This window comes from Pongo abelii, chromosome 2, assembly GCF_028885655.2.
Source record: "Pongo abelii isolate AG06213 chromosome 2, NHGRI_mPonAbe1-v2.0_pri, whole genome shotgun sequence".
NCBI classification, from domain to species: Eukaryota; Metazoa; Chordata; class Mammalia; order Primates; family Hominidae; genus Pongo; species Pongo abelii.
This window is the reverse complement of record NC_085928.1, coordinates 96,441,824-96,455,707: the sequence shown is the minus strand read 5'-3', so window position 1 is coordinate 96,455,707 and position 13,884 is coordinate 96,441,824. Positions and strand designations below refer to the sequence as shown.

The 13,884-nt window shown below is 39.1% G+C and overlaps 1 protein-coding gene across 26 annotated transcripts in view; it reads left to right on the top strand.

Moving 5' to 3' along the window:
- SLMAP (sarcolemma associated protein) overlaps positions 1-13,884 on the top strand; it is a 170,876-nt gene that overhangs the window by 134,359 nt on the left and 22,633 nt on the right. For 18 of the 26 annotated variants that reach the window (XM_063722046.1, XM_063722044.1, XM_063722048.1 and 15 more), the window contains 2 exons: positions 3,870-3,950; positions 4,231-4,290. In XM_063722046.1, coding sequence (XP_063578116.1) covers positions 3,870-3,950; positions 4,231-4,290 — 141 coding nt within the window. Of the gene's footprint in view, positions 1-1,821; positions 1,867-3,869; positions 3,951-4,230; positions 4,291-13,884 lie in introns of all 26 variants that reach the window. The other 8 variants (XM_054551979.2, XM_054551988.2, XM_054551987.2 and 5 more) reach the window with 1 other exon arrangement.

The following is a 13,884-nucleotide window of genomic DNA, read 5'->3' as shown; positions in this document are numbered from 1 at the left end:
CTTGCTTTCTGGCCAACCTTGGTGACTCACACCTGTAATCCCAGTACTTTGGGAGGCCAAGATAAGAGGATCGCTTGAGCCCAGGAGTTCGAGACCAGCCTGGGCAACGTAGCAAGACAATGTCTCTTAAAACACACGCACACGCATACGCACACGCACCCGCACCCGCGCACACACACACACACACACACACTTGCTTTCTTTGTTGCCCAGGCTGGAGGACAGTGGCACGATCTCGGCTCACTGCAAGCTCTGCCTCCGGGGTTCATGCCATTCTCCTGCCTCAGCCTCCCGAGTAGCTGGGACTACAGGTACCCACCACCATGCCCAGCTAATTTTTTGTAGTTTTAGTAGAGATGGCGTTTCACTGTGTTACCCAGGATGGTCTGGATCTCCTGACCTCTTGATCTGCCCGCCTCGGCCTCCCAAAGTGCTGGGATTACCAAACTTGCTTTCTTATTCAGAGTAGATATATGCTTTCAATCATCCTTTAGGAAAAAAAAAAATACCTACTATGTGCTAGGCACTGTTCTGTGCACTGGGAATATAGCAGTTAATGAAACAGACATTCCAGCCTGGGCAACATAGGGAGACCCTATCTCTTCAAAAAAAATAAAATAAAAAATTAGCCAGATGTGGTGGTGCACACCTGTGGTCCCAGCTAATCAGCAGGCTCAGGTGGGAGGATGGCTTGAGCCCAGGAAGCCAAGGCTGCAATGAGCTGCAGTTGTGCCACTGCACTCCAGCCTGGGCAACAGAGCAAGACCCTGTCTGAAAAATAAAAAAGAAGGAAAATAAAAAAAAAAAAAAACAGGCAATCTCTGCTATCAGGGAGTTATATTCCAATGAGATCTTGATGGAAAATTTGGCCCTACCTTTAAGGCAACTTTACCTTCCCAGCTAATACTCTAAATATAGAGTAAGAGTTCCTTCTAGGCTAGAAGAATACTTTTGCAAATATACTTCCTATTTACCTAATATTTTAATCCTAAAATTGCCAAAAATATTAAAATCGGGGAGAGCTGTTTTCCTTTTTGTTCTTCCAGAGTGATTCCTTTTGTAACCATATACGGAGATTAGATGTATTAGCCTCTTTTATTTGAGAATGTAACTTTGTGTTCAAAACTAGAACATTCAGAAATGTCTGCTTTTAGCATACTATGAATGCAGCAGTGGTCACAGATTAGATTCCCATGGGCCTCCATGGCCAGTGACTTCACTTCTAATCTAAGTTCCCTGTCGCTAAGCAGTTGACCTTTGACTACAAATGGCAGTGAGAAAAGAAGCAAAGACTTCTTGAAATTCATCACCCATTTCACAAGTTAAGCCACAAATTCTAGGGGTATTCTTATATGGAATAGCCATAACAAGTTATATTTTAATGTGGTATTAAATATTTTGACAGTAATGGTTTTAGATGTGTTTCTAATTTCTTTCAAAATAGAAAATGTATTTTAATTTCCTTGATTATAAAACAATATATATATCTACAAATTTTTCAAACAGTGTATGACTATGTGAAGTTAAAAAGTAAATGTCCACCATGTCCCTATCTCCAAAAATAACTAATGATGTCTCTGTTGTAGATCCTTCCAGACCTTGAATAAATATATGCAATTAAAAATTCATAGATAAATGTATAACTATTTTTAATCTACATGGGGTCGTATTATACATACTGCTCTTTATTAGGCTTTTTACTTAGTAGTAAATATATCTTGAATAGTTTTCATTCCATAATATATGTATTTCATTTTCCCATAATGAACAATACTTCAGTGAGCATTATGTATCCCATATGTGCTGTGTTATTTCCTTTAGGAAAAGTACTAGAAGTGGGCATGCACCTACAAACAGTGAAATCAGGTCTGTAACATTATAAAAATATATGCTTTATAAATTTATAATCTCACTAAGGAAAGAAGATATATACACATACACAGAATAATACAAAATAGAGTATGATTAATTGAGGAAACAAAAGACACAGAGAAGATACAATTAAAAGGAGCACCATGGTGGAGAAATGAAGACTTCCTTAGAGTTGATGGGACTTAAACTGTATATCACAGAATGAATAGGCCAAATAGAGAGAATGGCTGTTTTGAGGTTAGGGAACTATTGAATCAAATAATTGCAGGACATAATGCAGGCGTGTACCAGCCCTATAAAGAAGCTAGCATGACCAGAGCAGAGCTCCTGTGGGAAATAATGTAGGGACCAGATTACAGCTAAATTCTGCTATGTAAAGCTTGACTGAGGCCTTGTGGAGAATGGGGAGATAGGATTCCCATATAGGATTTCATTCAGAGAAATGACATTTTCTGCAAATGCTACCCTAAAGAATGCCATAGGCCAGGTGTGGTGGCTCACACCTGTAATTCTAGCACTTGGGAGGCTGAGGTGGGAGGATTACTTGAGCCAGGGAGTTCAAGACTAGCTTGGGCAATGTAGTGACACCCCCTCTAGAAAAAAAAAAAAGAAAAAAAAAGAAAGGAATTCCATAGTATATACAGATGTGCCATTACAGATGAGGATCTGGGGCCTAATTAATTGCCAGTCATCTTTAATAAACTGTTGGTCCTGTAGTTAGGATTTCTGAGGACAATTCTTTGAAAATTAGGCCTAAGATGTCTTCACTGGACCAGGCAGAAGACCTCTTGTAAATAATTTCAAAACTTTTTTTTTCTTTCTTTCTTTATTTTGAGACAGAGTCTTGCTCTGTCACCCAGGCTGGAGTGCAGTGGCACAATCTTGGCTCACTGCAACCTCCATTTCCTGGGTTCAAGCAGTTCTCTGCCTCAGCCTCCCGAGTAGCTGGGATTACAGGTACCCAGCACCACGCCCAGCTAATTTTTTGTATTTTTTGTAGAGATGGGGTTTCACCATCTTGGCCACGCTGGTCTTGAACTCCTGACCTCGTGATCCATCCACCTCGGCCTCCAAAAGTGCTGGGATTACAGGCGTGAGCCACTGTGCCTGGCCCTAAACTTTTTAAAAAGTTTTTTCTTGGCCAGGTGCGATGGCTCATGCCTGTAATTGTAGTGCTTTGGGAGGCTGAGACAGGAGGATCAGTTTAGCCCAGGAGTTTGAGACCAGCCTAGGCAACATAGCAAGCCTCATCTCTACTAAAAATTTAAAAAAGATATCTGGGTATAGTGGCATGGTCCTGAAGTCCCAGCTGCTCGGGGGGCTGAGGCAGGAGGATCCCTTGAGCCCAGGAGTTCAAGGTGGTAGTGAGCTGTGTTTGTCCCACTGCACTCCAGCCTGGACAACAGAGCAAGACTCTGTCTCAAAAAAAAAAAAAAAAAAAAAAAGTTTTTTCTTACTGTGATTCAGGGACAGTTATCTTTAGAAATAAAAGGCTGTTAATTTTCTTATTTTAAGTGGCACTTTTTTATAAGAACTGATCGTGTTTTTTTTTTAAGAGTTTTATTATTTGAGTACAAATCTTACTAAAGCAGCCTTCTTACTAGTGTTTTTATGTAACAGAGCCTTTTCCTTTAATTATCTTTATACAGTGTCCACATTGTCCTGGGAATTGTACTATATTTGTTGCAGTTCTTTGAATACTTTAGCAAAGCTTGCTTCGTTTTTGTTTCCAGTTGGCAAGTGGACAGCCTTGAACAAAAGCCCCAGCCCTCAGCAAAGCAGACATGATCCACATTATAATTTAATATGAGCTACGTGTAATAACCAGCATTCCATTTTGGACAAGGGTGGTGAAGAAGTAAGAGATTCAGTGACCTGACCTATTTTAAAAGTACTTTGCGCACCTGTAGATTTTGAGCATTCATAGCCTGAAGCAGTTTTATTGATATAAGATATTTAACTGTAATAAGATTTTACTTTTATTTTTTTCTTGGTAGAAAATCAGACAAGAGCAAAAGAATCTGATTTTTCAGATACTCTGAGTCCAAGCAAGGAAAAAAGCAGTGACGACACTACAGGTGAGTTTTAACCTAATGTTTACAGACCTGCAGCTGTTAATGGCAGTTTAGTTATATAGGTTAATGTGAGTGGAGATTTCAAAGTTTGTGTTTGGGGAAAAAAAAACGCTTCCATTTATCAAGTCATCCCCTTTGAATGTTGGATATTTTGTTAAAACTACTTTCAACTACCCAAATATAATAGCTGTATCAATTCCAATTGTTTATTTTGATAACAATAGCTTGCTGATAGATCTGAATACTGTCTGTAATTATATACGTATTTTTTTCCTCTCTGTAGACGCCCAAATGGATGAGCAAGACCTAAATGAGCCTCTTGCCAAAGTGTCCCTTTTAAAAGGTACTTTCACATGTTTTTATGACATCGTAAACCAGGGTATCAAATCACCCTTTGCCATAAAATCTGTTCTAGATATTATGTGAAGTTTTAATTTTTAGTTAAGAGATTAAGATAGGTTCTGTAAAGTAGCAGGAACTAAAAATTTAAAGTTTTGGTGTTTATACCCAATATTTCAAACTACTGTTGAATAATTTGGATCAGTCACGATTATGAGGGACAAAGTGTTAAGTGATAGAATATGAAATGCAGCTGTGTTTTTTGTTTACCCTTGTGTCTCTAATAGGAATTTATTAGCACTTTTAACATAATTAGAATAAGGTGAAAATCTTAACTTTCTTGAAAGACTCACCGGTTTGCTCTGTTATCATATGGTAGCAGTTGTAAATTCCCTTATTTTCTGGTCTTCTTCATCTTCTAGTAAATATCCCCGGTTCTTATGACACTCTTCTAGAAATTTTGGGCTAAGAAATTTTAGACGGATGGCCAGGCGTGGTGGCTCACGCCTGTAATCCCAGCACTTTGGGAGGCCGAGGCAGGCGGATCACCTGAGGTCAGGAGTTCGAGACCAGCCTGACCAACATGGAGAAACCCTGTCTCTACTAAAAATACAAGATTAGCTGGGTGTGGTGGTGCATGCCTGTAATCCCAGCTACTCAGGAGGCTGAGGCAGGAGAATTGCTTGAATGCAGGAGGCAGAGGTTGTGGTAAGAGGTCATGCCATTGCACTCCAGTCTGGGCAATAAGAGCAAAACTCCGTCTCAAAAAAAAAACAGAAAGAAAGAAATTTTAGATGTTGATAACATAAGTAATGCATGTAATTAACTCTTTGTCTCACCTCTAAATAGGAAGTACATTTATTTCTTGACATTTACTTGTTTAGAATAAAGTGGGTAGAAAATAAATCAGCATTTATAAAAATGTTTTTAAAATAAAGTTCCTTGGGGATGGTTTACTGGAAAATTGTCAACATTCAGTCTTTTTTATGTTGCCTTATTGTACACAAGAAAAATTGACATATGTTGTAAGTTCAGCCCAGTGGGTTAATTAAAAATGTTGGTAGTGGTGTACTACCACCGGACAGCTCTCTGGGATCAGAGTGACAGTAGCAGCCTGTGGAAATTTCTCTTTGTGGAAGTGCCTATTTTTCTGGCTGGACTAATAGGGAATCTCCTTGTCCAGACCCCAAGCTTTGGGATTATATAAGGAAGGAGCACTCTTACTGATTTGTACTCTTCTTAGGTGATCTTTGTTGTTGATAAGACATGCTTTTTTTCTAATGTCATAATAATAAATATAAGTTAATGTTGGTATGATCCAGAACTCTCATCTCAGAAATGCAATACCATTATTGTGTAAAATGTAGTTACTGATACTGAAAGAATGTCAGACCCTATGGGCCTTTATGGGAACGTGGAGAAAAAAGAAGGGAGGTAAATGAGTAATGAACACACCCATACAGAAGTAGCCCTCTTTATGGTCTTTTGCACTACAGAACTCTCCCAGACATCTTTTTTTTCTTTTTTTCTTTTTGTAGGTACATAGTAGGTGTATATATTTATGGGGTACATGAGATGTTTTGGTACAGGCATTCAGTGTTACAGAAATCTTTTCAATAGCCAACTTAAGATTGATTATAGTGTTTATGATTGTGTTAATTGTATTCAACTATTATTAGTGCTTTTGTGATTTTTATCTGTTTTAGATTTGATTTTTATCCCATTGCCTACCACAATGCAGGTATTCAGTAAAACTCAGATATTTGATGAATTGATAATGGACTTCTTACATTAAAATTATAAAGCCACAAGAGCATTAGGAAAGTAACACTAGCCACAAAGCTAAGAGCCAAAGAACTCTGGGTTCAGTCATAGGTTTGCCATTTATTTGTAATATGCCCTGGCAAATTGCTTAACCCCTCTGTGATTCAGGGTTTTTCATGTATTAGACTGGCGAAAACCAACTTTATAGGATTATTGTGAAGATTGAATGAAAGGGTGTGCATGAACCACTTACCATGGTGTTGGGAACATAAAATGTTAACCACCATAATGAAGACACTGATCATGAGGATGATGGTGATTGATAAAAGCAGACCTATCTGTTGAAGAACTCTGAGTAACTCCATATTAATTGAATAAGATTGCGGAGTTTTAAAATTATTTCCTATAGTATTTAGGAAAAGGATTTGTTTGTGATGGATTTTTTTCTAATTAGTATGCGTTTATTTGTTTGTTACTTGCCAGATAATCAGGAAAAAATATTTTTAATCCATGAGTACCACCAAACAGTATCTATAAAACTACTCACAATATAGCCTGGGAAGTCAGACTCAAGGAACGGGGAATGAAAGGGGAAGATGTAGGAAAAAGATTGGAAAATACAAGATGCATGTGGAGCGGGCGGCCTGTGTGCAGATGCTATTAGTAATTGCTTCAGGTGCCATTGATGAAGATGGGTCAGAGTTTCCCTTATCTTGCTTTACGTTAAGGTGAAAGAACTTCTAAAACTTTTCTTTACATTTCTGTATGATTGCCAACTTTTTTGTTAGTGAAGTAGTATCTTTATAAATACCTGCTGAAAGATTTTTGGCTTGATTTTATTTTTATGAATTTTTTTACTTATTTTGTTTTGTTTTGTTTTTAGAGACGGGGTCTTGCTAAGTTGGTCAGGTTGGTCTTGAACTTCTGAGCTCAAGCGTTCCTCTCACCTCAGCCTCCCACCTCAGCCTCCCAAGTAGCTGGGACTACAGGCATGCACCACCCTACCCAACTTGTTTACTCTTTCACTTTGTTTCTCTCTCTCTCTGTCTCTCTCTCTTTTTGCAGCTTGATTTTAAGAACAGACTGTTAAGTCAGTCAGTGACTGGATGTAAAGAAAAATCACCTAGGTAGAAGGAGGCATATTTTAGAAGAGTCTCCAAGAGATAATTATCATAGCCCTTTATGGTCATTATTGTTTTTCTTTTGTAAAGTTTCTCTTGTAAGAGTTTTACAAATTCTTAAAAGTGATGTATTACTGGTACTTTTTAGAAACAGTTATGTTATGCTTGATTATGTGTGGTTATGGTTTGTATCTGTATAATTAGGTTCAACAGACTGACATAATTTTCTCTTTAAAGTATAAATTACTAGACCACAGTGTTGACCTTTAGAGCTATATAAAGAAGCTACATATAAGTAGCCTCTTTATTTTCCTCATTCAAACTCTGTGCCTGACTTCCTGAACCATTATTTTCAAGTTTTTTTCCCCCTTTGTAAAAAATAGCCAATCTTTTTATTTAGATTTGCTGTGTACGACTTGTCACATTAGTCAGCTAGGACAAGGAAAATAATAATAAACATTCATTATGAGATAAAATGATGATAGCAGTAGTATCTTTTCCCTGATATAGTAATCATTTCTATCTATTTAGTTACTTTTAAATGAGAAATAAGTTGATCAAACCATGTTTTCTGTATGCTTGAAACCATATCTCCCATAAAACATTTTTTAAAAATTGGAATTCACTTCAAATCATGTCTGTTGCAAAATTTGCTCTATTTGGGGAACCTTGCCAGGGACTGCAGTGGTTTTAAAGTCTAATAAGACTGTCGGGCCCGACGTAGTGGCTCATGCCTGTATTCCCAACACTTTGGGAGGCTGAGGCGGCCTGATCAATTGAGCCCAGGAGTTTGAGACCAGCCTGGGCAACATGGCAAAACCCCATCTCTACAAAGTAGCCAGGCATGGTGGTGCATGCCTATAGTCTCAGCCACTCAGAAGGCTGAGATGGGAGGATCACTTGAGCCCAGAAGGCAGAGGTTGCAGTCAGCCCAGATCGTGCCACTACAGTCTAGCCTCGGTGACAGCGCAAGACTCTGTCTCAAAAACAAAAGCAAAAATCTATCCTCGGGATTTAAGGAATTTCAAGGCAAATTAGTGATAGTACATTTTTTAAAACTTTGTTATTTTCCTTATGCCTCAACATCCCCACAAATAGGCCGTGAACACTCTGCCCTGGCAACCAGATGCACCAGTATGATAAGGCTGGTCCCTGCCACAAGTTCCCCTTCATATCCTTCCCTGACAGTGGCCTAGTGAAATTTAATGAAATCACCTTATGCCTTTTGTTTGTGTATCCTGACCCCCAATACAAGCATTTGCCTACAGGTCCTCACCTATCAGTTATACCTATTTGGCTGAACCCATTCTTTGGGCTCCTCCCATATGGTTCCCTGCATGGTGTACCTTGCCTCCCTCTCTAGGACCTTTGAGTATAATAAATCCTTTAATTTGATTTGCCTCTCCAAGTATAATTCCCACAGCTATGTTGGAGTGATCCTTGAGGACCCCACAGGGAAACTTACTCCCTCCCCCATTTACCACACAGAGAGGTATAGATGATAAGCTGATTGTTGGTGGTTGTTGCCATCACGAGTCAAAGAAAAGAGGATGCCCAGGATTTTTTTGTTTGTTTGTTTGTTTCAGAGGATAGGGAAGAAAGGCATTTTGAGTTTCATGGGACAAGAGTCATTTGAGATGACTCTATAAATAGTGTGTCTTACCATATGTGATATGTTCAGTGATTAAGAAAAACTAAACCTAAATCTGATCAAGACTCTAGTTTCAACTGCCAATTTGCAGGACATACAAAGAACTAGGGACATATTCTAAATGATGTGATGGGGATACAACCAGCAAAATCCAGAATGTGGAAGATTCTACAGGACACACAACCGAGTTTCTTTAGCAATTAAATTAGAAGGGGAAAAAAAGGAAAGGGGATGGGGGAAATCCTATAAATTAAAAGAGATTTAAGAGTTATGTCGGCCAGGCATGGTGGCTCACGCCTGTAATCCTAGCATTTTGGGAGGCCAAGGTGGGCGGATCACTTGAGGTCAGGAGTTTGAAACTAGCTTGGCCATCGTGGTGAAACCCTGTCTCTACTAAAAATACAAAAAATTAGCTGGGCATGGTGGTGCACACCTGTATTCCCAGCTACTTGGGAGGCTGAGGCAGGAAAATCGCTTGAACCCGGGAGGCAGAGGTTTCAGTGAGCCAAGATCATGCCATCACACTCCAGCCTGTGTGACTCAGCGAGACTCCATCTCAAAAAAAGAGAGATGTCAACTAAATACAATGTATGAACCTTGTATGAATCTTCATTCAAACAATTCAACTGTAAAATAAATTTGGAACAATGGAAAATTTTAATACTGACTGAGTATCAAACAATTAAGAAATTGCTCATTTTTTTCAGTGTGATCATAGTATTATAGATATTATTTCTTTTTAGTCTTGTCTTAAACATTTTATAGATTTTTTTATATTTACATCTATAAAGTATTTTTAAATGGGTAGGATTACAAGAAGAGTAGATAAAAATACTTTCTTAGAAAAAGGAAATATTAAAAATCACAAGCTAGATCATATGGGTTTGGTTTGAGGATTGATGAGTATAATTAAAGTTTGTTCACATAATCCTTTGAGTGTTTTGTAAGATAGAACGATCATTATAACAATTCAGTGGCTTCTGAGCACAGCAATGATATGATCAGATCTGTATTTTGGGGAGGTTTATTGAATGAACTGGAGTAGATAGAGGCTACAGGTAAGGCAGTCAAGAGGCTTAATCATTTGAGAGTCTGAACTAGGGTAATTACTGTGGAAATTTCAGATAACAAAACCCACTTGGGGCTCTGTTGTTCTTATCTTTGATCTCTCCCTTGGTAATCTTATCTAGAATCCATTGGCCTGAGACACTAAATATGGGAGAGAGATGGAAGTCAGCTATAACTCCAGCATTTGACCCTGAGTGACTGAAAATTTAGAAATATTTATTTCTGGAAGAAAAGGTGTCCTGGTGGTAGCTGTGATGGTTTTAATTTGGCACATGCTAAACAGGAAGAGTGACCATGGGTTTGCTTGGAACCATTTATGCCTATTGTCCCAGCATAATTATCATCAAAAGTGCTCTCTTTCATATTCAAAGCTGTCCCAATTTTATACGGTCACCCTAGGAACTGGAGATGCAGCTGGATATGCAGAACAGAAACTAGAACCAACAAGTCATTTTCATTTATTTCTCAGATGTTTTATTGACCTGAGAGATACAGAGATAAGATACACAAGGAGGCTATAGACAGAAGATAGGAACCAGTTTTGGAAATTCTCTGCACAGGGGTGAACAGTGGTAGCAGAGGGAATTTCTAGTGAAAGAAAAGAACAATGGTGAAAGTAAAAGAGCCAAAAAGATCCAACTGTTGAGAAGGAACCTGGCAGTTCAGAAAGAGTGGCAAAGGGGTAAGAATTGACAATAAGAGGCTGCTACCTTAGGCTATTTGACATGGCCACACGTATCCACAATGGAAAGATGATTTTCCTGCATTGTGAAGGTTGTTCTCATCAACCAAGCCTGCAATGACTAGACATTCTAAAGGGAAGAGTGATGGCAGTGGAAAGAGGACACATCCACTTGCCAGGTCACTTCTATCAGTTGATGACATGCCATATGTTATGGCTAGATCAGCTTTCCACAAGCATGCCACATGCAAAATAGAACTTGGGAAAAAAATCTTTGATTTGGCCCTTTACCAAGTGGATCAGTGTGTCAGAGTTTAGTTGAGCAAAGGTCAGAGTTTAAGTTGAATCTCCAGTCACTCTTTTGAAGATATTTGGTGATGCCAAATTTAATTTAGGATATTATGTAGGTAAATATTCTGTCAGTTCATTTATAGTGTGAATTTACAGGATTTAGCCTTATTCAGAGAAAAACTGGCCCCTGGCCCAGACTATACACCAGGCAGTTCTAAAGATATACAATTCATGTTAAGGAAAAAACAGCTTCTGTTAATCTTTACAACTTACATTACTCCTAAATAACATTTATTTCCATGTGACTTGCATGTCTAAATAAAATGAATTTGGCTTAGTAAAGCTTTCATTTATCTTCATCTAAACGCTTTTCCACCAGTACTCATCACAAGACTCCCCAAGGTTATGAAGCAGATTGATATAGAACTCCATTTCTAGGACAAAAACGAAGCACCATGAGAATGAACCCAAGCCACAATAAACTAATAAAGCGTTTTCCCACACAACCATATAAAATACAGTGAGCCCTTGATCAACCTTTGCACAAAAAGAATTGCTCATTAAGTCTTTGATTTTTTAAAAAATGGCACTTGGTTTTCTAGAAAGAGGATCTGCACACTTAACTATTCGATTTGTTTGAATATAGTCAGATTATTATGTCTGTGTTTATTAAGCTTAATTTGTAAAGATTTTTGGTCAGTATCTCCACTTCTATGATCAAACACTGTATAGAGTTCAAGACCAGCCTGGGCAACATAGTGAGACCCTGTCTCTACCAAAAAACTACAAATCTTAGCCAGGCACAGTGGTGCATGCCTGTAGTCTGAGCCATTCTTGAGGCTGAGGTGTGAGAATCGCTTGAGCCCAGGAGGTAGAGCCTGCAGTGAGTAGACATTTTGACACTGCGCTCCAGCCTGGCCAACAGAGCAGACCCTGTCTCGAAACAAAAGAAAACAAAACAAAGAATCAGTTGCAGACATGATAGCCTTTATGCTTAAATACCTCAGTATACATTTCTTATTTATTTTATGTAACTACCATACAATTCTCAAAATTAAGAAATTAACATGGGTATTCTATTCTCAAATGCAAATACCTGTTCACATTTTGACAGTTGTCTCAGTAATGTTCTTTATGACATGGCCCAGCATGGTAGCTCATACCTATAATCCCAGCACTTTGGGAGGCCGAGGATCACTTAAGCCCAGGAGTTGGAGTTTATCTCCCAGGGGACATTTGGCAATATCTGGAGACATTTTAGTTGTTGTAACCTGGGGTGTGGGGCAGGGTGGAGGAGGGGTACTGAATGTAGTGGATAGAGACCAGGAAAACTACTAAACATTCTACAATTCATAGGGTAGTCCCACAGCAAAGAATTTATTCAGCCCTGGTGCAACATAGCAACACCCCATCTCTACAAAAAATTAAAAATTTTGCTGGTCATGGTGGCATGTGCCTGTAGTCCCAGCTACTCAGGAGGCTGAGGAAGGGGGATAGCTTGAGCCCAGGAGGTCAAGTTGAGGCTGCAGTGAACTGTGATGGCACAACTGCACTCTAGCCTGGGCAACAGAGCAAGACCCTGTCTCAAAAAAAGAGAAACCAAGATCTAAATGTTTGGTGTCCTCATGGCTACTGGTATATAATTGCTTCTAGGCCCACTCAGTGGATAGACTTAAGAAGTGTGTGTGTGGTTTTGTGTGTGTGTGTGTGTGTGTATGCAGTTGCACACATATCTATATTTCTATCTCTTTCTCTATATCTCCAAATCTATTCGAGTTCATACCCTACACCAGAGGATTAATCCCTTTTTTTTTTTTTTTTTTTTTTTTGATACAGAGTCTCACTCTGTCGCCCAGGCTGGAGTGCAGTGGCGTGATCTCGGCTCACTGCAGCCTTGGCCTCCTGGGTTCAAGCAGTTCTCCTCCCTCAGCCTCCCAAGTAGCTGGGACTACAGGAGTGCATCACCAAACCCAGTTAATGTTCGTATTTTTAGTAGAGACAGGGTTTTACCATGTTGCCTAGGTGGGTTTCGAACTCCTGACCTCAAGAGATCTGTCTGCCTTGGCCTCCCAAAGTACTGGGATTACAGGTGTGAACCACTGTGCCCGGCCCAGTGGATTAATTCTATCTTACCTGTTTTCATATCTGTAATTTTCTTCTTCAACAGTAAGAAAAGTGGCTTCATTTATCTGCAATGTATTTATTTGAGCCTTTTTAGAATACACAGAAAGTTGTTTCAGAATTAATAGCCAGTGCTTTTGTAGAAAAGAAACCTGTGTATAAAATTTTTTTTGATGATCAAGTTATTAACATACAGCAATAGTCCTCAACACAGGACATTTTACCTCCCAGGGGACATTTGGCAATATCTGACCAGGAAAACTACTAAACATCCTGCAATTCTTAGGGTAGTCCCACAGCAAAGAATTTATTCAGCCCAGAATGTCAGTAGTGCTGAGGTTGAAAAACTCGATCACAGAGCAAGGAAAATACCTACTCAAGGAATTAATGTCGATGTTTTTGTCAAACCACTTGAATGTTAAGATGCAGGCATCATGATGCTTCTCTTTTAAATACTCCTTAAAAAAAAAAAAAAAAGAGCATTATCCTATATAATGACAAATCCAGAAACAGGGGCCAGGACCTTTGCAGACTCCAGTGGATAGTGTTGAAAGAGCTGTGAGAGAAGTTTTGTAGCTAATGCAACAGTGTCTCTGCCACTGGAAAAATCTCTCTCTCTACATGCCCCTTCCCTGGCCAGAAGACCTTTTGAAGGAAGAATTGGTAAGTTGACTAGAGTAGATTAACCCAGAATCAAATTTTTTTCTTTCTTTTTTTTTTGCTTTTTGTTTTGTTTTGTTTTGTTTTTTAGAGACACAGTCACTCTCTGTCGCCCAGGCTGGAGTGCAGTGGTGCGATCTTGGCTCATTGCCACCTCCGCCTCCCAGGTTCAAGCAATTCTTGTGCCTCAGCCTCCTGAGTAGCTGGGATTACAGGCGCGCACCACCACGCGCAGCTAAT